Below are 26,089 nucleotides of genomic sequence, written 5' to 3'. Positions count from 1 at the left end.
AGGCAGCCCCACGCTTCATCTTGTCACAGTGCTGGTCGTCACCTCGCAACCTTGTGCTTGCAACGCTATCATTTTTCAATATTTTCCTTTTTAAGCAGAGTTGGGGAAAGCTGGGCTGTAAACATATGCAAGCTGAAACAACATCCTACGGGTATCGTCAGGCCAAAGCAGCTTTGCAAAACAAAACAAAACGCCACCCCCATTTAAAAAACAGGAATGCAAACAGAAACGGCATCACTACATTGGAGGGCTTATTTAATCAGTGCTAAAATGTTCTTGCTGCTGGAAAGGGAAGCTGCTTGGGTCCCACACAACACACTTGAACAAAAATAGCAAACAAACGAGATCTAGTATGAGCAGCCTCAGGCAACAGATCTCAAATATGGAGTTGATCTCTCTAGAGCAGAGTGGACAGTTCTTTGCGAGTTCCCCGTTGACCTCCGAACCCTCTCCAGTTTTGGTTGATGAAAGAAGCAAAGACATGGACCTCTCTACGTGGCATTTTTTAATCCATGTGCCCCTCTGTTAAACTTGCTCTTAAATTGGTGGTGATGCTTGGGGGACGGACATACATTGTCTCCTAATTTTCAAAAGCACCCAAAACGTCTTAATAGGTGGCCTGTAGTCTGTCTTGCCAACCAAGAGAGAGATTTTGACTCAACCTGCTTTCTGAACCGACTGACTACATTTTAAATACATAGGCCTATTCCCAACAGCTCAGCACAGGTCGCTCCCTCTCTCTCGAGATGGCGAAGTGTGAAACAGCCTGCAATTTAACAAACAAAAATTGCCGCTCATAAAGAAATGCCACCCCCGAGAGGATTTATTTCCTATGGCATGCTGCCAGAACCAAAATAGCTTCAAAAACAAGAGCCAGTATCGATGTTCTACTGAACTGGAATCATGGAGTTGGAAGGGACCCGAAGTCTCATCTTTAAGTCCCACCCCCTTAAAAGATGGCAAAATCCTTGTGAGGGTTTGGTTTTAATTGCATCATTTTCACAATACTCTTTTTGCAGATGTGTCCTGGAGACAGCAGGTTTTTTTAACCATGCTGGGGGAAGAGAGCGAAGCTCAAACCACCTGCTTCTGCTGTGAGGAGGGGAAATGTTTGTCACATGAAAGACTAAGGGGAAAATAGTTTTGTGATTACTTTCCCACATTAAAAGCACAAAACACAGGAATCATGCCCTCTTGTGCCCTCTCCACAAAAACTGCCTACGTCAGCACCCTGAACGGTGTCAAAACCACAATCACCAGCCCCTGCGCATAAAGCATTGAGAGAAGGGCTTGGATGTTGGAAACAAGTGAAAATGAAAAACCGGCTCCCTGTAAACCCTGGTTTACACATCAGCAGTCTTTCTCCATTCCCTGACTGGCTTTAACCATGACTTAGCATTTTGTATGTGCAGATGCAAAACAACAGTCCTCTCATAAACCAGTTTGAAATGATAGTTTGGAATGAGTCTGTCCTAAGAAAACCTGGTTAAAGGTAAAGGTAAATGGACCCCTGACCTTTAGGTCCAGTCGTGGCGGACTCTGGGGTTGTGGCGCTCATCTCGCTTTATTGGCTGAGGGAGCCGGCGTACAGCTTCTGGGTCATGTGGCCAGCATGACTAAGCCGCTTCTGGCGAACCAGAGCAGCGCACGGAAACGCCGTTTACCTTCCCGCCGGAGTGGTACCTATTTATCTACTTGCACTTTGACGTGCTTTTGAACTGCTGTGATGGCAGGAGCAGGGACTGAGCAACGGGAGCTCACCCCGTCGCAGGGATTCGAACCGCCGACCTTCTGATCGGCAAGTCCTAGGCTCTGTGGTTTAACCCACAGCGCCACCCGAAATCTGGTTAACTGTGTTTAACTATGGTCGGTGCACATGGAAGGTGCGAGGAGGAACACATATATTCAAGGCTGGTTTTGAAGTTGTAAACCATGGTTTGCAGGACGTTAGCACTGCGTCTGCATTGGACCAGGCCCGTTTGAAAGCTGGCTAATTTTGACAAATAATTCCAGTGCATGGTTTTTAAGTTGGCCTGTCAAAGGTTTGGGGAAAGGCAGCTTTCTGGAGGCTAATACTGAACGCCACAAAGGATTCCCCCCCCCTCCCCCCAGCAAGTTAAAGGAAATAAATAAGGTAAAGAACTGAACTGGAAAGAAGAATGCTTGGCTGCGCTGCAAAGCTGCAGAAGTAATTGGCTGCCTGAATTAGTTACCATGAAGTCTGGTTCAACTAACTGTGCAAATTCGTCTGCTCGAGCTACAACTGCAAAGGAAGACAAATGAGGCAACGTTGAACCACACAGGAGATTTAGCCACACGCCCAGTGCTGGAAAGGCAGGAAATGTCACAATTTTAAACCGTGTATGAATTCCAACACTGGCAAAGCAAAAAGGCTGTAAAAATAAACCCGAAGTGTTCTTGTATGGATCTCAGGCTGCGCCTTCTCACCAGCTTGCAAACCTGTTTTGAGGTGTCCCTAAACTGGAGGGGTTGGACATCTGCTGGGAACCTGCAAGCTCCCCTGTCAACTCATCTCCATTTCTGACAGCCTGCATGGTCTACAACTGACTCCCAATCTGTATGTGGCTTGCGGGCAGCCACAGAATTTGCAGGGCAATGTTGCTGGACCACAAGAAGGGTCAAGGAGACAGGCCGCTGGTTCCTCTGTTGTGTTTTTTTTGCTCTACGCCGCTTAAAGCACAGCACACAAACCTTGGGTTCCACCTGTCCTTGTCTGTTCAGTTTGCCCGGTTGCAGGATTGCAGACCCAGAGCAAGTTCCGCTAGCTGAGCTGCTTTACTTGGTGTTATATTAAGCTGGGCGGGGGACTTCAAATCCACAAGTTCCTTGATAGGGGAATTTGGGAACCACTGTTCTTCTCAACCAAGAATTGGCAGTTCCCATCCAACTCTTGTCATTATTCCCATTCAACCCCTTACACCCATTTTGTGCCTGGAAGAAAGCAAATGGTGCCCCTTCTAAGCTGGCAAACGGCCTTCCGCCAGAGAGGTTGACCTGAAAATGGTGGCATATCTTGAATTATCTTGAGTTGGAAGGGACCCGGAGGACCATCTAGTTCAGCCTTTCTCAACCTGTGGGTCCCCAGATGTTGAACTACAACTCCCATCACCCCTAGCTAGCAAGGCCAGAGCTCAGGAATGATGGGAGTTGTAGTCCAACAACATCTGGGGACCCACAGGTTGAGAAAGGCCGAACCCCCTGCAATGCAGGAATACGCAGGCATTCCTTAAAAGGATCAGACCTGAAAACTTGGTGTTATCAGCACCACGTTCTAACCACTGAGCTACCGTGACCCAGAGGATGCTTTTTGGCGTATTTCCCACGATAGACGGGATGCCAGCTGCGGCTTTCCAGTTGTTGCTGAACTACAACTCCCATCATCCCTGACCATTGGCCATGCTGCCTGGGGCTGATGGGACTGGAGTCCCAACAGTATCTGTTCTACAGATTCTCCCCAGTCCAAGTTGCTTGATGGTGTGATGGGTGGGAAGAGTCACAATGGAGAAGAGAAGTGGAGGAGATGATGTCTAGGTTGGGAACTGTCAGGTTCCCCCAGGCTAATGTATTTGGCCATTGCTCTTTAAAAACCAAGACGGCTGTTGTGTTGTTGCTGTTTAAGCTTTGCTCTTTTCCTTAAAGAAGCCTGCTATACATATTTTTAGGGAACCTTTCTGTACGGAGGCAAGCCATTATTGTTAGCGATTTCAAAAGAACTGCACGGTCAAAGACAAGTTTTGGTATTGGCTGCATTAATCGTATCTAGTATTTAAATATGATATACACTGATTAGTTTTAATATAAAAGCATACTTCCAACCCAAGCTCCCTGAACACAGCTGGAGAGACACATTCAATAGGACTTCTGTAAACCTAGCACACAAGCTTCAGATGTAACAAAGGTACTCCTTTTCCTCTATTGTCCTAAGAAAACACACAAAAACTGCAAGCCATCCTCACACGCTTTTGCTGCTATTTGCCCTTTGGTATCCTTTACCCCCAAACCCATCTTGTTTTTCTCTGGAAAATAAAATAAAATTGTCCTTCTGCTCAGAGGAAGGAAAATAGACATGCAGTTTTGCAACACGAAGCACGTTTTTCAAACATCGTTTTGCAGTTAATTTTCCTACTGTGGTTAAGAGGATTCTTTATTTTATTTTATTTTTTAAAAAAAATCATCTGCACCCTTAAAGGATTTTTGGAATCAAACATAAGGCCATTAAACCAACAGTCCCTTATGTGGTGCAGCCTCGCCAGCAGAGATGTGGAGGAGAGCCAAATTTGTAAATTCCAAATCCCGGAACTGCTTGTTCACTTCGGCCAACCAAGGAGCAAATATGCGATTGCTACAGGAGTCAATGACTCATTTCCCCCCTTCCAAAAGTGGAGGGAATCTATAGGGGCCACCAGGACTGGAGGGACAGCGTCAATCATTTGGCACCGCACAGCCACGTCCCACGACCAAAGAACTGGAACCTCAGTCTGATTTCGAGAGCTTACGTCGAACGTGTCGAGGAGGCTCCCAGTTGTCGCTGTCGTCTGTTTCTTCGTCCTCCTCAGCCTCACCTTCATCTTCGTCATCCTGCTCTTCCAATGTCTCCTCCTCGTCATCTTCCTCCTCAAACAACTCAAGGCCTAAGTCGGCTCTCCTCTGCTTCTCCGCAAACCACTCCCTGACCTGCTCGTATCCCATGTGCGATTTGGCCACCAGCTCGTCAAGGTCCTGCTCGTTCAGGAATTTGTGTTTCAGGTAATAATCCTTCAGGATGGCTTTTCCAGTTTTAAATTTGATGATCGGCGTCCTGTCCCAAGGCCTGCTCCGTTTGTTGGCCCTCGGCCGCCCACGGGGCCTTCCCCTCCCTCTGCCTTTTGGCCGTCCTCTCCCCCTCCGCCTCGAATAGCCTTGGCCATTCATACCACTTGCGTTGGCCCCTTGGTAGTAGTAGTACCATTTCAAGCCGCCATTTTTCCAGGCGTAACGCGTGTCTCCAAACCAGCTAACGATTTCTGGCCGGGGGAGCTTGGTCTCTTCTGCCAACTTGTCGTATTCTTCTGCGGACGGCCACTGCGTCCGGACGAAGGACATTTTGAGCATGTGCAGTTGTTCCGGCGTCTTCTTAGACAGCTTCCCCGACTTCTGGGCTCCAGCTCCTTCCGCACCACATGCCTCAGCAGATGCTTCCTTCAAGCTTCCTGAATTACTTTCGGCCAATTCCTCGCTTTCGTCCTGCGGAACGTTAGGTTTCTTCTGTTCCGAAAACCAAGCGTCAATCTCCCGCCTGGTCAGCTTGGTCTCCGACCGTATCCTGTTTAGTTCATCGTCTGTAAGAGCAGGGTTGTTGTGGAAACTGTCTTGGAGGACCTGAAGCTGCTCGGCAGTCTTCTCCTTAAATTTCTGGGAGCTGAGGTCAGAGGCATTCCACGACTGTTTCTGCTGCGGTTGCACCAGCGCTGAGGGTTCGTTCGTCTCGTCGCTCGAGTCAATCACAATGGTGCAGGAGTCGTTGTTGAGATGGTTATAGTGGTTGTGCTTCGAGTTCCTCTGGTTGTACCGGGTGTCACTGAACCACTTCTTGATCTCCCCTTTGGTCAGGCCCGTCGCTTTCATGAGCCGAATGATCTCGGAATCGAGAGGGAAGTGGCTTTTCAGGTAGCTGATCTTCAGCGCCGTCAGCTGCTCCTTGGTCTTCTTCGTACGTCCCCCGACCACGTCCACGTTTGCCGCCGCCACCACCTCCGATTTGGTAAGCTGAGGGGCCGGGACGGCAGCTACCTGCTTGGTTTCGGTAACGGGCTGAGTCGCTTGCACCTGTGCTTTCTGCAACTGAGCCGGGTTCGGGACTCCGGCCACCGTCAACGCGATCGGGGCAGTCACCGGAAGTGTGCCGGCGCCTGTGACTTGCGTAAGCACCAGGCCCGGCTGGCCAACTATTTGGCAGGTCTGCAGAATGGAAGGCAGGCCGTTGCCGGCTGCCGAAATGTGTGCTGGGATGACAGTAATTGTCTGAGGGACAGTGTGCACGGTGCCATTGAACTGCTTCCTCCTTGCTTCCTCCACCTCCTCCGGCGTCCAGCTGACGCCGTGCTTCAGGCGCTGGGCAGAGAACCAGATTTTGATCTGCTCCTCAGTGTATTTCGCTTGCGTGGCTAGAAGTGCGATTTCAGAGACTGTCGGGTACGGGAACTTGTTGTAGGTGTTGAGCAAGAGGGGGTTGTTATCTAAAGCAGTGTTATAGGTCGGAATGCTATTGATAGGGATCAAGACTTTAGAAATCAAGTTTGAGTTCTGCGGAGACGTGATGGAAGTAATCACCTGCGCAGGCTGGATCACTGTGGTGGGGTTCACAACCGTGCTAATGGTTTCTGCCGCCAGTGAATTACTTGGGTTGGGGTCCAAAACGGCAGGAGCCGGTTTCTCTACGATTTCCTCACACTCCGGGTCCGAATCGGCGTCTTTCTCCTCCGCGGCACCATCCTCCGCCGCATTGTGGAACACGGCGATCCGCTTCGATTCATTCTTATTCTTCATCCTTTTCATAATTGGGGTTTTGCTGATCGAGATGCCCGACAGATGGCCCTCGGAAGCTTCCGACTCCTCCGCTTTCTCCTCCTGGACAAAACTCCCATCGAAAGTGAGATCGTTCACTGTCTGCTCGAAGATGGTCTGGTTGTTACGTTTCACCATGGTGAGCTTAAAGTTCTCCTCTCCGGGGTGGTATTTCACATTGTGTTCCGAAAGGGCGTCATACCTCTTGGTGACGAATTTGCACTCAAGACAGACATAGGAGGAGCTCAGTACGATGGTTGGGTGCTCAGAATCCACATGGAAAGTAAACATATTGAGATCTGGAGTCTGGAACGTACAGTACTTGCATTCATAACCCCCTTCGACTTTTTTTTTTGGCTGATTGTCCGAGTCCGCATATTCTTGAGAGTCTTCGTCACTCGAGACGCTCCCCGCTGGCGTGATCGCAGTCGGTCCTTCCTCCACGTCAGAGACCACCTCCAAGTCTGGGTCTGGCTCACTCGCTAGGACCATGCAGGGCGTAGTGGATTTCCGTTTACTTGCCATTCTGCTGCGGCGAAGAGACTTGGCAGGTTTGAGTTGACGCGGCTCCCGTTCCGAGTCAAGCTTCCTGGAGGATTGTGTTACGATAATGGCTTTTGGTTCTCCGTCATCGCATGGCAGGTTCTCAGCATTATTCAGCCTGTTAGCAGCATCTCTGTAGTGCAACAAGGCAAGACGGCGACTTGCAGTGCAAAGGATAAAAAAAGGACAAGCAGCAGCTTCTTAACTTCGGCGTCTACCACCTGCATTTAGAAAGAAAGAAAGAAAGAAAGAAAGAAAGAAAGAAAGAAAGAAAGAAAGAAAGACGATTTTAAAATGCATTGCTTCCGTTGTGTGAAACCAAATGCCCTTGTAGCTCTGGAATTATATCTTCCTGCTGACCCTTTCAATCCATTTCGGTTCAGCCCCACCATTACAATTTGTTGTATCTGTTTTATGGATTTTGCATTGGAGCCCAATGTGGCCATACTTAGAGCAGACCCACTGAAATAAATGGGGCTTCAGGGATGACTCAACGGGACTAACGTAAGGTTACCAGACGTCCCTGTTTCCCGGGTACAGTCCCTGGATTTACAGATCAGCCCCCATGCAAAATCTATTGAAGTTGAAAAGTGTCCCCCGATTCTTGAAGTTGAAAAGTGAAAAAAATCTGGTAACCGTAGGCTAACGCCCCCTTGATTTCAATGGACCTACCTCCAAGTATGCCAATGTATTTTTATTTAATTTATTTATTACAGTTGTACAGTCATATCTCGGAAGTCCAACGAAATCCGTTCTGGAAGCCCCATTCAACTTCCAAAATGTTTGGAAACCAAAGCACGGCTTCTGATTGGCTGCAGGAAGCTACTGCAGCCAATGTGAAGCCCTGTCGGATGTTCGGCTTCCAAAAGAACATTCAGAAACTGGAACACTCACTTCTGGGTTTTGATCGTTCAGGAGCCAATTTGTTCGGGAGCTGAAGCATTCGAGATCCAAGGTACAACTGTATACCAAATTAGTCCGAAGATCTCAGGGCGGTTTGCAGTATAAAAATACAAAACAAAAACCAACCATACCAATAACCCCTCCTCACACAAACACATTTAAAAGGACATAGAATGTGAACTCATTGAAATAAAAATCCAGGCATAGATTATGCTTCAGATACCACCCCACCCCTTTCGACCATTTGTTTAGCATAATTTTCAGCTAGATTATTTCTCTCTCATCAGTACTCATAAGTCCAGATCCAACTCTTTAGCTACTGTTTTATTACTATTAGCAGCACAGAAAGCTGCCTTATACAGAGTCAGATCAATGAGCCTTTTAGGCTAGTATTGTCTGCACTGACTGGCAGCAGCCCTGCAAGATTTCAGACACATAGTCCTTCCCGGCCCTACCTGGAGACGCTGCAGATTGAACCCAGTGCAAATGATGGAAGACGAAGAGCAGACTCCATTTGAGGATCTCTCCCTCATTACAGTCGATCACGTATATGAAGATGAGCAGCAAAGTCAGTCCTCAGGGAATGTGCAGGCGACCTTGGAACGGACCGCTCACAGAAGAACCCTGACCAAACCTAAGAGAAGGCGTGTAGTGGTGATAGGGGATTCCCTACTGAGGGGAACAGAAGCAGTGATCTGTGGGCCTGACAAGATGTCTCGGGAAGTGTGCTGTCTCCCCGGGGCTAAGATCCAAGATGTAACTGAACGACTGCAAGGAATCATAAAACCCACTGACAAATACCCCTTCCTCTTGGTTCATGTGGGAACCAATGACACTGCAAGCAATAGCCTCCAGAAGATCAAAAGAGACTACGAGGCTCTGGGCAGGAAATTGAAGCAATTAAATGCACAAATCGTCATCTCATCTGTCCTCCCAGTTGAACGACGTGGCCCAGGGAGAGAGAGGAAAATAGTGGAAGTAAACAGCTGGCTTCGCAAATGGTGTAAACAGGAACGGTTTGGATTCTTAGATCACGGACTGCAGTTTCTTGAGGATGGACTTCTGGCAAGCGATGGGCTGCACCTCACAACGGTTGGGAGGAATGTTTTTGCCAAAAAACTAAGAAACCTCATCAGGAGGGCTTTAAACTGACTAATGTGGGGGAGGGAGACAGTGCTCCTGAAGGGAGGAGTCTATTAATTGATGAAGATGATCATTCAAATGTCATAGACCAAATTGAGCAAACAGCAAGCAGACCTAGTGGTGGGAGGAAAAAATCCTTAAATAAGAGACACGGGGGAATGACTAATGGACTTCAATGTCTGTACACTAATGCACAAAGCATGGGAAATAAACAAGATGAGCTTGAGCTCTTGGTACAGCAAACTAAATATGACATAATAGGCATCACTGAAACCTGGTGGGATAAGTCCCACGATTGGAATGTAAAAATGGAGGGATACAATCTATTTCAGAGAAACAGACCAGACAAGAAAGGAGGAGGAGTGGCGTTATATGTCAGGGATGTGTATACCTGTGAAGAGATCCAAGATTTAGAACCTCAAAGCCAAAGTGAGAGCATTTGGGTCAAAATTAAGGGAGAGAAGAATAATAGTGATCTCATTGTGGGAGTTTACTATAGATCCCCAAGCCAAACGGAGGACATAGATGATGCCTTCCTGGAACAGATGGCCAAGCATGCAAAAGGAAGGGAGATAGTAGTAATGGGGGACTTCAATTACCCAGATATTTGTTGGATGTCAAACTCAGCCAAGAGCATAAGGTCAAACAGATTCCTCACTGGCCTTGCAGACAACTTCATTGTCCAGAAAGTGGGAGAAGCAACAAGAGGAACAGCCATTTTAGATCTGGTCCTAACCAATGTCGATGACCTGGTTAATGGGGTAGAAGTGGAAGGATCATTAGGCGCAAGTGATCATGCTCTTCTGAAGTTTACTATACAACGGAAAGGAGCAGCCAAGCATACTAGGACTCAATTTCTTGACTTTAAGAAAGCCGACTTCATAAAACTTAGGGAAGTGCTGGGTGAGATCCCATGGACAGTAATACTAAAAGGAAAGGGAGTTCATGATGGCTGGGAGTTTGTTAAGAGGGAGATAGTAAAAGCACAACTTCAGGCAATACCAATGAGACGGAAACATGGAAGGGGCCTAAAGAAGCCAGGGTGGCTATCTAAAGAACTTTTAACTGAGTTAAGATTAAAAAAGGATGTGTACAAAAAATGGAAAAGGGGGGAAACCACCAAAGAGGAATTCAAACAAATAGCCAGCACGTGTAGACACAAAGTCAGAAAAGCTAAAGCACAGAATGAACTCAGGCTTGCTAGAGAGGTTAAAAGCAACAAAAAAGGCTTCTATGGGTATGTTCGTAGCAAAAGGAAGAACAAAGAAACAGTGGGGTCACTCAGAGGAGAAGATGGTGAAATGCAAATAGGGGACACAGAAAGGGCTGAACTCCTCAATGCCTTCTTTGCCTCAGTCTTCTCCGATAAAGAAAACAATGCCCGACCTGAAGAATTTGGAGGAAATGATTCAGCAGAGGAAACACAGCCCAGAATAACTAAGGAGATAGTACAAGAATACTTGGCTAGTTTAGATGTATTCAAGTCTCCAGGGCCAGATGAACTGCATCCAAGAGTATTAAAAGAACTGGCAGATGTGATCTCAGAACCACTGGCAGTCATTTTTGAGAATTCCTGGAGAACAGGCGAAGTCCCGGCAGACTGGAGGAGGGCAAATGTTGTCCCTATTTTCAAAAAGGGGAAAAGAGAGGACCCAAATAATTACCGCCCAGTCAGTCTAACATCAATACCAGGGAAGATTCTAGAGCAGATCATTAAGCAAACAATCTGTGAGCACCTAGAAAGGAATGCTGTGATCACCAATAGTCAGCATGGATTTCTGAAAAATAAGTCATGTCAGACTAACCTGATCTCATTTTTTGACAGAATTACAAGCCTGGTAGATGAAGGGAACGCAGTGGATGTAGTCTACCTTGATTTCAGCAAGGCATTTGACAAGGTGCCCCATGATATTCTTGTAAAGAAGCTGGTAAAATGCGGTCTTGACTATGCTACCACTCAGTGGATTTGTAACTGGCTGACTGACCGGACCCAAAGGGTGCTCATCAATGGTTCCTCTTCATCCTGGAGAAGAGTGACTAGCGGGGTGCCACAGGGTTCTGTCTTGGGCCCGGTCTTATTCAACATCTTTATCAACGACTTGGATGATGGACTCAAGGGCATCCTGATCAAATTTGCAGATGACACCAAACTGGGAGGGGTGGCTAACACCCCAGAAGACAGGATCACACTTCAAAATGACCTTGACAGATTAGAGAACTGGGCCAAAACAAACAAGATGAATTTTAACAGGGAGAAATGTAAAGTATTGCACTTGGGCAAAAAAAATGAGAGGCACAAATACAAGATGGGTGACACCTGGCTTGAGAGCAGTACATGTGAAAAGGATCTAGGAGTCTTGGTTGACCACAAACTTAACATGAGCCAACAGTGTGACGCGGCAGCTAAAAAAGCCAATGCAATTCTGGGCTGCATCAATAGGAGTATAGCATCTAGATCAAGGGAAGTTATAGTGCCACTGTATTCTGCTCTGGTCAGACCTCACCTGGAGTACTGTGTCCAGTTCTGGGCACCACAGTTCAAGAAGGACACTGACAAACTAGAACGTGTACAGAGGAGGGCAACCAAAATGGTCAAAGGCCTGGAAACAATGCCTTATGAGGATCGGCTAAGGGAGCTGGGCATGTTTAGCCTGGAGAAGAGGAGGTTAAGGGGTGATATGATAGCCATGTTCAAATATATTAAAGGATGTCACATAGAGGAGGGAGAAAGGTTGTTTTCTGCTGCTCCAGAGAAGCGGACACGGAGCAATGGATACAAACTACAAGAAAGAAGATTCCACCTAAACATTAGGAAGAACTTCCTGACAGTAAGAGCTGTTCGACAGTGGAATTTGCTGCCAAGGAGTGTGGTGGAGTCTCCTTCTTTGGAGGTCTTTAAGCAGAGGCTTGACAACCATATGTCAGGAGTGCTCTGATGGTGTTTCCTGCTTGGCAGGGGGTTGGACTCGATGACCCTTGTGGTCTCTTCCAACTCTATGATTCTATGATTCTATGATTCTATGATTCTATGATGTGTTCTACCATTAAGCAACGGCTCTGTTATGCTCTGCATCCTCCTTGAATGCTTTGTCCGGCTGGAATCTGTCCTTGACACAATGATAAGACCTCTTAGGTTGCCAGGACAGCTGATAGTGAGCAGTGTGCGAGTGAGTGTAGAACCAGCCTTGTGCACAAGGATAAATCTTACGTTAATTACTTCCCCCCACTTTTGCTTTGGCCCAAGCCCCCGCTGGCAAGTTTGTGTAGAGAGTAACGCAGTCCTTGGACTAAATAAATAATTTAGGGCCACGTTTCCCAAACCTGGGTCTCTTTCTCCTTTTGGACTAAAATTCCCATCATCCCTGACCACTGGTCTTGCTAGCTAGGGGTGATGGGAGTTGTAGTCCAAAAACCACTGTAGACCCAAATTTGAGAAACACTGATTTAGGGCATTTCCCCCAAACCACACTGTTGTACCACTCAACATCCTGCAAACGCTTTCTTCACATATGCTCAAGGCCAAGTACGTATAGGAATCAGAACAGTAAAGTAAAAAAAATACCCTGTGGGTTCATAACTTTTGCAGGCTTGTTTGCAAGAATCAGTCACCAATTTTTCATCTAAAGCCTTACTCCTCTACCGCCACCAAATGGTTAATATGCAAGATAAAGTGACCAAACTCCTAAATGTCACAATTTCTACTTATGCAGAAAGTGATGCTTAGTACTTTTCAATATGAATCTGTATTGACTAGACGCTGTTTGCAGGTCAGTTTTTGGACCGATGTATGCATGAAACCAGACACGGGTGGCGCTGTGGGTTAAACCACAGAGCCTAGGACTTGCCAATCAGGTTGGCGGTTCGAATCCCTGCGACGGGGTGAGCTCCCGTTGCTCGGTCCCTGCTCCTGCCAACCTAGCAGTTCGAAAGCACATCAAAGTGCAAGTAGATAAATAGGTACTGCTCTGGCAAGAAGGTAAACGGCATTTCCATGCGCTGCTCTGGTTCGCCAGACGCAGCTTAGTCATGCTAGCCACATGAACCAGAAGCTGTACGCTGGCTCCCTCGGCCAATAAAGCGAGAAGAGCGCCGCAACCCCAGAGTCGGTCACGACTGGACCTAAAGGTCAGGGGTCCCTTTACCTTTACCTATGCATGAAACCAAGGCTCTGATTTTAGAAATCTGGAATCTGTGTATCTGAAGAAGTGTGCATGCACACAAAAGCTCATACCAACAACAAACTTAGTTGGTCTCTAAGGTGCTACTGGAAGAAATTTGGAAGTTGGGGGTGGGAGGAGGAGGAAGGGGGGAAAGTTTCAAGAAACTCACCATATATAAGCTAGGAGCCAAATGGCTCCTTAAACTAAGGTTACAGTCACCAAAACTGGATGTCTAGTTGCCATTTTGGGGCAAGATGGCTCTAAAGTCTTATTTTTCAAATGGTGGACTGACTGATTGATTCTCAGCTAAACATCTGGCTAGTTCAGACAACCTTGAGCTAAGTTAAGAACTTTGAGAACTTAAGGAAGAAAAGTCACTTGATCCAGGGACAATCCACATAGATATTGGCCTATTCCGACCTCTTTTTCTTAATGGTGGCACAGATCATTCATAACCTAAGAATATTCTGCACAACTGTGGGCAAGGCAGTAGGATGGGGCAAGTGAAGACAAGAAACAACAATTAACTATAATGTTGTTCACTGCTCCTGCTTAGGCTGCACAGGAAAAGCTTCTTGGTTCCTGAAATTCATTCTGACTGTGCAGATAAAACATAACTTCTACAGGATGAGGTTAGGTAAAGGTAAAGGAACCCCTGACCATTAGGTCCAGTCGTGACCGACTCTGGGGTTGCAGCGCTCATCTCGCTTTATTGGCCAAGGGAGCCGGCGTTGGTCCACAGACAGCTTCCGGGTCATGTGGCCAGCAAGACTAAGCCTCTTCTGGTGAACCAGAACTGTTTACCTTCCCGCCGGAGCGGTACCTATTTATCTACTTGCACTTTGATGTGCTTTCGAATTGCTAGGTTGGCAGGAGCAGGGACCAAGCAACGGGAGCTCATCCCGTCGCGGGGATTCGAACCGCCAACCTTCTGATTGGCAAGTCCTAGGCTCTGTGGTTTAACCCACAGCGCCACCCGCATCCCTGCCACAGGATGAGGTATTGGTGTGTGAAAACAGTAAAGATCCAAGGATCACCTCCAGATGGTGGAGATGTCAGGCCCATCCTGACACCCAGGCATCTTTACTTGGTCGCAAGTGGCCGACAAACAGATGCAAAATGAGTGCTCTAATGCCAAGTTATTGTTCCTTCCCTAACAGGAGGAAGGGCATAAATTTGGGCAACTGGTGATGGCTCTGAACCCACCATCCATAACTCTCTTCCAACCTTCCGCCAAGAGAAGTGGTTCAGGATAATTCCACAAACAGATGAGCAAAGATTTCTGTTATGGGGCAGCAGACAGATGTCACAGAACAGTGGTTCCCAATGAGTTTTGTACTGCGAACTCAGTTTTCCAAAAGCCGAGCCACGGCTTTTGAAAATGTTGGTAGTTTTTGTTATGTGAATGGTGCCACCATCCCTGCCAACCTGTCCCAGCGCAATACTAGGCTGTGCGTTTTCCAGACCGCATGCCTGCCTTAGTCATATAACACATGTGGTTTTTGGGCACCGCGATCTCGCACAAGATGCATGTCTGGCTGCGATTTTGCACATTTGGGGGTGCTGTGATTGTCCCCCAAAAGAGGATGTCCCAGACAGTGGACAGGTATGTGCCATGTGGTTCCCCTGGGTGGGTTACATGCCGTGTTAGAAACTCAGATATATAGGCTCATCACCAAATGGCAGCTGAAACCTAGGTTGTGGTTGCCACAATGGTATGACTAGGTGCCATTCTTGCCCTCCGCCCACCAAAGTGTTTCTTATTATTTTTATTAATTTCATTTCTATGCCACTTGATATTTTAAAGACTAAAATCTAAATATATATATATATATATCCTTAGGGTCTTCACCATCAATTGGGAACCATTGTCATAAGTTCATCTAATCAGGACCTGCAGGTTAGATAATTTCACTGTACCACTTTAGACATACCAAACTGCAAAGCTCACACTCTGTTTTATATATTAAAAATAATAATAAAATAATTGTCCAGTAGCATCTTAGAGACCAACTAAGTTTGTTCTTGGTATAAGCTTTCGTGTGCATGCAAACTTCTTCAGATATATACTTCTTGCATGCACACGAAAGCTTATACCAAGAACAAACTTAGTTGACCTCTAAGGTGCTACTGGACAATTTTTTATATATATTTCGACTGCATCAGACCAACACGGCTACCTGACTCTGTTTTATTTCACTGCATGCATCTGACAACACAATGGCTGGTTGAAATGTGACAGACCGAGTAGGAAATGTAGGTGGGCCTCAACGGGAGGTGGGGTGGGTGGGTGTTTTTGCCATCAAGTTCCGTGGCAAATGTCCAGCATAGCCCCAGAGGTCAAGCAAAGCCCAATATTCAATCTCTGTTCCCTCCTCTATACAGAGCAGGGGGAACCTGTAGGCCTTCAGATGTCATTGAACCACAACACCCAGCTACTCCAGCAAGCATAGCCAATGGCCAGGGATGCTGGGAGAGGCAGTCCACCAACATCTGCAGGGCCAAAGGTTCTCCATCCCTGATCTAGAGCCTACCCACTTATATCAAAGCAAAATAGAGCATTTCATTCAAACAGTGATTAAGGATGCCCAGTGATTTGAGGCTATTGGGTACACTGAATGCACTCATTTTTAACACCTCCCTTTAGAAGCAACCACAATTCCTAAGATTCCCTGTGGAGACTCTTACACTCTGGGACCTGTGGCTTTGTGGTGGTGGTGGTGGGGGGACAGGGGTCTCCTAACAATTGTCAGCACCCATAACAAACTACAGCTCCCAGAATTCTTGGGGGGAAGCCATGACTATTTAAAATGATACCATAGTGCTTTGAATTGTATGGCGTCAATGTAGCCTTGGAGTAAACAATAGACCAATGGGTCTGACTCCTATGTTGTTGTGTTTTTTTAAGGGGGTTCCTGTGTTAGGGTTAGGCAAGAGAATCTGACAGCAGAGTTCTGGGAAGAAGTGGCAAATGCACAACAAGGGAAGAGGGAAAAAATCAAGGCGAGAGATGATAAAAGGTTTTAGCTGACTGGGCAGGCAGCTAAGGAACCCCAAAAGCTAAACTAGCCCTAGCAGCAAAGCACTTACTGCTGAGTTCAGGTGTTCTTTCGGAAGCCTAGGGGATTGTCTGCAATTATAAACTTATTTTAAGTCTCCTTAGAGACTCCAGCGCTACATCCATCTGTTCTTGGGGGCAGCAGGAGGAGCATCATGTAGCACAACGACAAGGGCAGAGATATTAGGCAGCCCGAAAAATAAAAATTTTTATGTGCTCGCCGTGCAAATGGTGCTGTAGTGTAGATTTAATTCAAGTCAAAAGGAAAGAGAACTCTGCAGGCTTGCACACAATTCCACAAACCTCCAAGTAGTTAACCAAAGAGGGTAACTTGTTCATGCAAACTGGGCCTCTAAATCCTACGATTCCTGTACACTTTCGTACAGTGGCTAGACGCTGGGAGGTCAGATTTAGAGGTTCAAATCCTTGCTTACTTACCCATAAAGCTGAATACGCTTGAGCAAACCAGGCTTACCTCACCCTCAAGGGGGTTGTTGCAAGATCGCCCCAGATTCCACCCCGGAGGAATGGTGCAGCACAAATGTGACACATTTAATTTGGCTGGTTTAATTTCCCCCGTAGCCTGTTGGTGAACACACACATACAGCTAGGCTCCCCCCTCCATGAGCCACTCCCTCCTCAATGTATGTTGTAAGGGGCAAGTAAAAAACACAAAAAGCTCCCTTACTCCCAACCTAAAATATACACACAAAAACGGTTATCTGTACAATCTGTGCTAGATAAAATAATTGCACCCTGTGTTTTTTCAGGGCAAATGCAGAGAGAAATGGAACTGTCACGGATCATTACAGGATTTGGGGATCTTGTTTTGTTTTTTTAAGTTAAGAAGCTCTCTCTTTTTCACCACAGGGCCCAAATTTTGACTACCACCTTCACCTCTCCGCTTCCCAGTTTCCTAACTCCTTCAGAAGAACTATACAGCCACATGCACCCTACAAACAATAGAGGCCAGGAGTACTGACCAGAAAGCCACAACAAATATCGAAAGATTGCCACCAACAATAATATTTATTTTCCATTTGCGATGAGAGCCATCCCTTTCATGTGGCTTTCTTTTATTATTATTTCTAGTTACATTTCCCCAAATGATTTATCCTCCTAATTAGAGCAACCCCCGTTTTCTCACACAGTGCCCCACAAAAAAACACAAATAAAATAGGGGGACGCCAAGCAGAAAACAGGGTTTCTCATTTCCTCGCCCCACGACTCCAAGAGAGTGTTTTTTAAAGATCTGGGGAACAATTAGAGGCCAGCTTGCATCTCCTAAATGCTAGCTCCGAAGGCGAGGACTGTGGGACTGCTGCATGGAAGAAGAAAACGCTTTTGTAACTTAGCCCATCATTTATTTCTTTTTAAAGTCTGCTGGCCATTTCACGCCTGTAGGGACAGCCACCCCCACCCACCCCTCTCGCCATCCCGCAACACTCACCCGGAAGATTATTAAAGAACGAACAAATCCCTACCTTGCAATATTTTGCAAGCAGCTTTTAGAGACCTCTGCATTTCTGCTTCTTCAGTGCAAGTCCGCCATCTTGCATTTTAAAAAAAAAGAGAGAAAAACCTACAGCACTTTTTAGGGGGAGGAGGGGTAAGCGATGCTTTGTGAACTTTGAACTGGAAGCCAGCACTTTAAAGAATAAGACTTTAAAAATAAAATAAAAACAGAGAAGAGAAGCCCACCGCCCTCGTTCACTTTCCCCCCATGCAGCATGAAAATTAGAGGTTCGTTCCTCTCCCTCCCTCTACACCCGATGACATCAATGAATATTTTCTATTTAAAAAAACAATAAAAGTGGAGGGGGAAGGGAAGCGCCGCAGCAAATTGCGAATGTGTGCAAAAAGTCTCGCATTCGCCCATAGGCAACCCAGAGAAAGGAGCCGGAAGGAACGGCGGAGAAAGGGCGGAGTCAATGGAAACCCTGCAAGACGGTTTCTCTCCCCCCACGCCTTCAACTCCTCCCCCCCGGACTGTGGGAAACGAGGGAGTGGGTGGGGTCACAGCCCCAAGTTGCAAGCAGCGGATCCAACAGAAAGCAACCCTCTGATTGGCCCCGGAGAGACTTGGCGCTGGCCATAGGGAATCGCGCCCCGATGGCAGGGGAGGGTGAAAAGCAGAACAGCACATGACATAAGCAGAACAGCACATGACATTTTTTTTACTTAATGCACCTGCGTTATTTGCGCCATCCTCTTACGCACATGCCTTTTAAGTTTCTGAAAAGTAGGAGTGCAGCGGCTCAGGCTTTTCTGGGAATTCGTGAGCTGCTGTCTAGGGTGGCTAAAAAACAACGAACTGGTGGTGGGAAAGCGCTCTGCTCCCGCTGGCTGGCGATGAGTGCCCTGCTTTTTCTATATTTCACAGAATTGCAGAATGCAGGACTCTGTTGGTTGTCAGCCGCTGCAAAAAGCAGGTCCGTTTGCAAAAGGGTGGAGGGAGCGGCGTTTGACATAAGAACCATACTGGGTCGGATCTAAGGTTCATTACTTCAGTTTGGGGAAGTCCACAAGCTGGATATGGAGCACAATAGCCCTCTCCTTGCTGGTGTTCTCCCGCTATCCGATGGTTTAACTGCACATTGTGTGAAGCACTTTCCTTTTGTTCCAGCTTCTAGTATTGTTGCTCAAGAGGAAAACACTACTGGCTTTCCCCACACCGTGCATGTTATGTATCTTTCATGGCTCCTAAAAATTCCCCAGTGTAGCCTTTCTCCAGCTGCTTTTTTCTATTGCATTCCCTATGTAAATAAAAACCCAGGCAAAAATACTAAGAGTAGTATCCATTGGGAATTATCAGCTGACACAAAGGAATCTGGCTGCCCCAAACCCTTTCTAAATCTGTGGAGAGTCCCCCCAATCTCAAGAAGGTATAGGGCCCCCACAGGGTGGATTGCTAAAAATCACCTCTCCCCATTCCACTGATAGGATTGTTTTCCATCAGCTCATAGGCATCATATCTAAAGTTTAAAGCTTAACTGTTAGGCCTACACCTGATTTCTTTTTCAAGGAAGTGTAAGATCTGAACTTTTAAGACAGGAAACAATGCCTTAAGAGACCCCTGTCTTCCTATGCTTTCTACGCATTTTCTCAAACTGGACTGATTTTTCATGTGGTGCTCAGACACAGCACAAGTACAGCATATACAGAGAGCGCATTATATATGAGTGGCACAAAACTGCCATTTCTCCCTTTGGCTAATGTGTTACCATAAACTGATCAGGCAAGGACACATACACAAGTGGGATGAGTTGAAATTTCATGTCACCCCTTCCAAAAGTCTTCTTCATTCAAAAACAGAAACTCCAGCTTCCACCGGACTCATGGGGAAAGCTGGGGGAGGGGGGGAGAGAGATGACAAGGAACTGTCTAGCAAGGGTTGTTTTTGTGGCTACTACTAAGCTCCACCACTGCTGCTTGAGCTGTCCCTGCCAAAACCCAAAGCTCCCTCAAACAGGTGCTCTGGAGAGAATTGTCTTATCTAGTCTGCCAAGCAGATGTTGTTGGGACAATGTCCCCCACCCAAATTCAAAGGTACTTCTGTCGTAACATAGCTGTGGAGAGAAGAGCAAGTGGCTGGGTGCTGCCTGTCACTGAGGCAACTAGCTTGCCTAGAAGCAGGAACTTTAAAGCATGTGGGACTTGAGGTCTTTCCCGGAAGAAAAAGACTTAATTGATCCTCACTAAGGCCATTCACAACAGTAAAAGCAAGGTGGGGGAGGGAAGGGGGAAGCTGATAAGAGCTGGGATTTATGAAAAAAGAGAAACTACAAACAGGAGAAAACAAAGGGATTAATCCATGTCTTAAGCTGCAATAGTAACTTTAAAAAGGTATGCCAGCCAACTTTTAAAGAGTACAGAAATTTATTTTGTCCATTAAGATTTAACATATTCATATATTATACAACGAAGAGATTACAGATTGTATTAACACGAGAATTAGTGCAGTGATAGAAATATAGATTGTGTTAAAAACTTGAGGAAATAAGAATACTAGAATGTCCCATCACTCGTTTAAAACCCATGTGAGATTTTAGAACACCAACTATATATTTTTTTAATAGAGGTTCAACATATATACATGATTTAATTGAAAAACATTTTGACATAAATTAGCATGTATTCATTTTACAGAGAAAAGTGGTGTAATGTGTGTAGATATTTTCAAAACTTTAATGAAAACTTCCACCAAACTTTTTTCTTTAAAGAACACACATTAGCACCACAAAGTTACAAACTTATTTTCAAAGAGAAGAAAAAACCCCCAAGCATACTGTACGAAGACTGTTAGGGTGGACAGATCACTTGCATTCTTTAGTTCTTTCATCCAGCTTGTTCAATGTCTATGGCTTTTACATCCATATTGAGTTGAAGCAAGAACATTTAGGCTTGTTATATGCAGGTATTTGATCCCAAATTAATAGGAGGTAACATTTCAAACTAGAAGATTTCATTAGCAGATTTAAGTAAAGGCTGCAATTTCTCTTGTCATTTCCTGAAAATGAATAATAGCATCAGTGACAAAACCGAACAGCATTTTATTAGTTGACATACGTAGATTTTAAGTAACACAAACATCTTAAGAAAAAACTGGCATGAATGACTATGACCTCAACTTAAAATTGCAACATGGAGTCAAATGCTTCAGTATATTTGTGAAGTTCGACTTAATCTCAGTCTGCATACAAAAAGGACATTAAAACAGACTAATAGAACAGTAGCAAACTTAATGTAAAACACAACAAATTGAAGTGTCTTGGTATCTATAAAGCAATGCAATTGGATCACAAGAAAACACCCGTTATCATACCTGCAACAATTTGGTTTTGTCGTAGTCCTTGCGATGTCGATAAATACACTGGCTGAGCAAGGCATAAAGTTTTTCCAACTGAAGTATAGTGTAGTTCCTACTTTTCTCAGTAACAGTGTTCAGCAATACCTGGAAAAGATGAGTTTAAAACAACAACAATCCTTTTTCTTTATTCTCTTAACCACTGATTGTAGTGTTGTAAAGAGCACATTGAGACATGAGGTACAATGCAGAAGTCTAAGTGGCTGGTGCGTATAAGCATGATGTATCTGAATTTCTCTATTCCTATCCACACTGCTACAAGCTCTTTAAAATTTAGATTCCAATTTGGGTCCAAGAAATACTAAGCATGCATGAATTTCACTTTACTAGACTAGCAACAATGTCTTAACAAATGAGTTACAGCATTTATTTTCCAGCTGGGAATTGGAGCTCATTAGCAACAAAATACTACTTGAAGATAATTTAAAATAAGTTAATTGCTCAACTTATAGAAAGGAATTTTCTGCCAGTTTTTGCCATATTCCTGCCCCAAAGTATGCACCCATGAAATCTGAAGCCGCACATTAACCTAATTTTTAGATGCAGTTAATCTCTTATTTAGTACTCAGTGGGAAGAGAATGTGTACATACATTGAGTTTTCCATGGTCAACAATGAGTGGTGGTGTCTGCTCTGAAAGAATCTCCATAGCTTTCTCAACACTAATGAGATGTTGCTGTTCCACTTGAGAACGCCTTGCACGAGTCATGCGCAGCATACATACATCTAGAATAAAAAAAAAAATGAAGCTAGAATAAGACCAAATAATCTAAGGAAAATGAAAAACATGCAGCGGAAGTTGTTCGACAACGGAAGCAATTACTTCCAGGTTTTTGGCGTTCAAAAACTGAAATGTTCGGCTTCTGAGACACTCAAAACCCAGCCCAAGTTCTTTCTCGCTAAAGAATATCATTTCCATGGAGTAGCAGAAACAGATTCAAACCAGAAGACTTTAAAAATACAACTGTTTCATTTTGTAATTTGATCTATCTATATAATATGTTGGCCTTGCTCTAAGTTCTCTATTAAGTCACAGTAGCTAAGATTTTGCCTGGTATTTATGAAACCTATTAGTTCTATAACAGGGTCAACCCTGTGCCCATTTACTTGAATGCAATTCGCATTGAGTACAATAGGATTTACTCTCAGCTAAATGAGAAAATGTGTCATGCTAGGGAGTCTGTATCTGCAAAGTCGCAAGAAAGGTAACTTAAAAAACCCAAGAATTCAAACATAAGGTTTTGAACAAAAGTCAAACTTGCTACATTTGAAATGTCTGCTCCAATTAGCCTGGCATGATCAAAATTTCACTGAAAATTTCACCTTGCTTAACTGTTTTGCAAATATTTCCAGAGTTGTTGATGTGGTCATCTCACAGAACTGCATGTATGTGGGGATGGGAGAATAATTAAGTAACTAAAGGAAATTATGTATTCAGATAATGCCAACAGATGACTCTCCACTTACCATTAATATCCTTATTTAAAGAATTTTCTGTTAGATCTCCATTACATCCTCTGTTTTGCTCTGAACAGTTAGTATCCTTGTTGTTTTCCTCAGATCTACACTTAGCACCATTACTGGCAGTTTGGTCACTCCCATTCTCTGTATCAGATTTGTTTTCAGAGCTATTTGTGTGCTGGCCTGGAAGCACAGTTTCAGATTCTTCCACTTCAGTTTGTTCCATGCTGGAGTCATGATTTCCAATGCATTCTTCTCCTTCACTCTCTATTTCATCTTGCTCTTCTCCCGGAGCTTTGTTCTCTTTATTGAAATGAGAAGTCTTCTTCCGCTTTGCTAGGTTCCCCTGGCACCATCGGCTCTTTCTTCTGAGTTTTCTCTTTGATAAGGCTACAGCAAAGGTATAAATCAAAATTTAAAAACAGATTCAAGATATTAAAAACAGTTTCATGTTTCCTAAATAAACACAACAATGCTGTTTATGAGGACCAAAGTCTTCCTGTTGAGAAGTGGGAGAGAGGGACAGGAGGTGGGCAAGTATGGGGGGTACCCTGTGTCCTGAATGGGGTAACTGTGCCCCTAAAGGACCAGTTGTGCAGCCTGGGAGTCATTTGGGGCTCACAGCTGTCCATGGAGGCAGATTAATTCTGTGTCCAGGGTGGCTGTCTACCAGCTCTATCTGGTACGCTGGCTGAGACCTGCCTGCACAGTGTCTCGCCATAGTGGTACATGCTCTGGTTATCTTCTGCTTGGACTACTGCAATGCGTTCTACATGGGGCTACCATTGAAGGTGACTTGGAAACTAAAATAATCTAGAATGCAGCAGCTAGACTCATGAATGGCAGCAGATGCAGAGACTACGTAACACCAGTCCTAAAGGATCTGGCTCCCAGTATGTTTCTGAGCACAATTCAAAGTGCTGGTGTTGACCTCTAAAGCCACAAACAGCCTCAGCCTTGTATACCTGAAGGAGCATCTCCACGGACCAGCCTGGACACTGAGGTCCAGCTTCAAGAGCCTTCTGGCAGTTCCCTCATTGTGAGACATGAAGCTACAAGGAACCAGGCAGAGGGCCTTCTCAGCAGTGACATCCGCCCTGTGGAATGCCCTCCCATCAGATGTCAGACAGATAAACAACTATCTGACTTTTAGAAGACATCTGAACGCAGCCTTGTTCAGGGAAGTTTTTAATGGTTGATGTTTTATTGTGCATTTAATACTTTGTTGGGAGCTGCTCAGAGTGGCTGGAGCAACCCAGTCAGATGGGTGGAATAATAATAGGAGATGGCACTTGATACAGTGGCATAAAGTAAAGATATTCTGAGATCAGCATTGCTTTACACAATTAAAATTCCAGATTATGTGTGTTGTCCTTGCACTGGGCTACTATCCAGTTAAATTCTACTCAGAGTAAATCCACTGAAATTTATGGATCTAAGTCATGTCTGATTCACATTGGATACACCCCATTATCTCTCGTTTAAAGACAAGACTGACAACTTGAAATCAGTTCACAAATTGTTTGTAAATTAAGAAATAATGTAAGTAACACTTACCATTAGAAGGGCAAGGAGAGCTAGAATCCAGAGGCACTGGTTGGATTTTCAGTTTCTCACCAAATTCAGAATCCAGTTTCTTGTATTCCAAGGAGGTACTCTGCTTTGGCATTACATAATAGTAAGAAGGAGCATATTTTGAGGAGCTGCAACCTTTAAAAAGAAATGAATTTTTGTAGGCATCTTTTATTAAACTCTACTGAACTATAATGATATTTTATGTTCGAAGATGGGGGGGTGTCATGGGACTTCCAGAGAATGCCGGGGAGGAGCAGAACAGTCAGAGGGGGGTGGACAGGAAGTGACGGATGGGGAAAGGGGGGGGGGGAGAGCCAGAAGGTGCAAAGGCTCTCCAATGCTGAAGCAGAGCCCCAGCACTGCACAGGAAGTTCCGGCACCGATGGTGAGGCGGTGCCTGTTCCATCTGCCAAGGAGAGGAGAGAGTTAAAGGGGGGGGGGGGAGAGGTGTCACATGAAACTTCCCCGCTTTTCTGTTGGAGGAAAAGCCTGTGAAGGCCACTCCCAGAATCTGAACCGTAGGATTCAGACGCATGATTGTAATGTGCTGCCTGTACATATGTAAAATAAAGAACTGTAAATATCTCTGAGTGAGCAGAGGTGCTTATTGCCATCACAGGGGGGAGGGAGAATGTGGAAACCAAAGGGCTGCATTTAGACTTTTTAGATCTCCCCCAGCCCTTTGTGTGCACATGCACACACAGCACTGGCTCCTAAAGAATATGGGATCCTGGAAAGGGGAATTTGATACAGTCTAAGGGGCTGCAGCAGGAAGTGGAAATTTGGCGTATTCTTCTTAGATAAACTATAATGTAGTTGCTTTTTGAGTAAATATTGTAACACACCTCTTTTTTTGCGAGATTCTTGAATTTCTTCACAAAGTTGTTCAAAGTCTTCATCCATTTCGTCCTTAATGATTGCATATGCTGTATCTCTGAGAGAACAGGCTCTGTGTCTGATAAGCCGATCTAACAATGCGCACACAAGAAAAAGTAGCAGCTTCATCAGTAATTTCCATTATATTGTAACATTTATATTCCTTGCTGAACTACTGTGATTTATCGAAATAAAAGTGTTACAAAAAAAGGGTTCTGTAAAAATAAAATGCAGATTCTAAAACATTAACTGTCATTTAACATTTCTGATTTGGATATTACAGTGAGTTTATAAAAAAAAAATTCTGTAACAAATACAGTAGTATTTTTGCACTCACCTCCAGGGTCTCTGTCTGGATTATACTCTAATGCATTGCTACAGATCAAATCAATATCTTTTAGATAGTCTTTGGCAGAGAGATATTGGTGAAGGTCAATTTTTGAAATAACTGTTGAAAGATCCATTGGTTGTTTGATAACAGTAACATAGTCTGGTACCTACAAATGTAACATAAAAAACTTAGAAATGTCTCACTTAAGCTAGAAAACAGAAATCTTGATGTTTTTAAGAATGTTTGACATCTCATTATGTTGTTCTTAATGTTACTAAAATTGCTTTAAAACTGTAACTTAAGTTATCAGGATACTGGCAGGAAGCAGCAGCAAATAATTTGTCAATCAACTGGACTGCCTGTGACATGTTAAAATTGTCAGACTGCCTGCGACATGTTAAAATTCTCTCAATAAGATCAGATGAGGTTTAGTTCCTGTTATTGCCACTATAGGAACTTGGGTGCCTCCTACATGCCACTCAAGGAAAATGCTTTCCCTGTGCGCCTTTCCCTTTTGAGCATTGAAAATACTCTTTATATTTTGGACACACCCACCCACCCAGTATTATAAGCTGTGCATACAAACAACTCCCTTTCACTCACACATAC

The 26,089-nt window shown here is 44.9% G+C and overlaps 2 protein-coding genes and 1 long non-coding RNA gene across 5 annotated transcripts in view; 1 reads left to right on the top strand and 2 right to left on the bottom strand.

Moving 5' to 3' along the window:
- Positions 1 to 1,367: 1,367 nt before the first annotated feature.
- On the top strand, positions 1,368 to 4,180 carry LOC310682236. 2 transcript variants are annotated; one of them, XR_014513795.1, is made up of 3 exons: positions 1,368 to 1,469; positions 1,831 to 3,108; positions 3,200 to 4,180. It is a non-coding gene; the product is annotated as an uncharacterized lncRNA (long non-coding RNA). The 2 variants fall into 2 exon arrangements; XR_014513796.1 differs by having other exon boundaries at positions 1,831 to 4,180.
- On the bottom strand, positions 3,635 to 18,362 carry ZHX1 (zinc fingers and homeoboxes 1). Its single transcript, XM_083450515.1, has 2 exons — positions 17,856 to 18,362; positions 3,635 to 7,328 (listed from the first exon to the last, which is right to left on the bottom strand). Exon 2 carries the CDS (start codon positions 7,087 to 7,089, stop codon positions 4,495 to 4,497), a length of 2,595 nt encoding a protein of 864 aa, XP_083306641.1. The 5' UTR covers positions 7,090 to 7,328; positions 17,856 to 18,362; the 3' UTR covers positions 3,635 to 4,494.
- A 1,869-nt stretch (positions 18,363 to 20,231) lies between these two features.
- The window catches only part of ATAD2 (ATPase family AAA domain containing 2), a 28,135-nt gene continuing 22,277 nt past the window's right edge, over positions 20,232 to 26,089 (bottom strand). For both annotated transcript variants that reach the window (XM_083450397.1, XM_083450396.1), the window contains exons 22-28: positions 25,487 to 25,646; positions 25,119 to 25,241; positions 24,256 to 24,408; positions 22,705 to 23,088; positions 21,830 to 21,963; positions 21,197 to 21,325; positions 20,232 to 20,881 (exon numbers count right to left, since the gene is read on the bottom strand). In XM_083450397.1, coding sequence (XP_083306523.1) covers positions 20,849 to 20,881; positions 21,197 to 21,325; positions 21,830 to 21,963; positions 22,705 to 23,088; positions 24,256 to 24,408; positions 25,119 to 25,241; positions 25,487 to 25,646 — 1,116 coding nt within the window. In that variant the 3' untranslated portion in view covers positions 20,232 to 20,848. The remainder of the gene's footprint in view (positions 20,882 to 21,196; positions 21,326 to 21,829; positions 21,964 to 22,704; positions 23,089 to 24,255; positions 24,409 to 25,118; positions 25,242 to 25,486; positions 25,647 to 26,089) is intronic.

This window comes from Podarcis tiliguerta (assembly GCF_965153285.1).
Source record: "Podarcis tiliguerta genome assembly, chromosome: 7".
Classification (NCBI taxonomy): Eukaryota; Metazoa; Chordata; class Lepidosauria; order Squamata; family Lacertidae; genus Podarcis; species Podarcis tiliguerta.
This window is presented reverse-complemented; position numbering and strand designations above follow the sequence as displayed.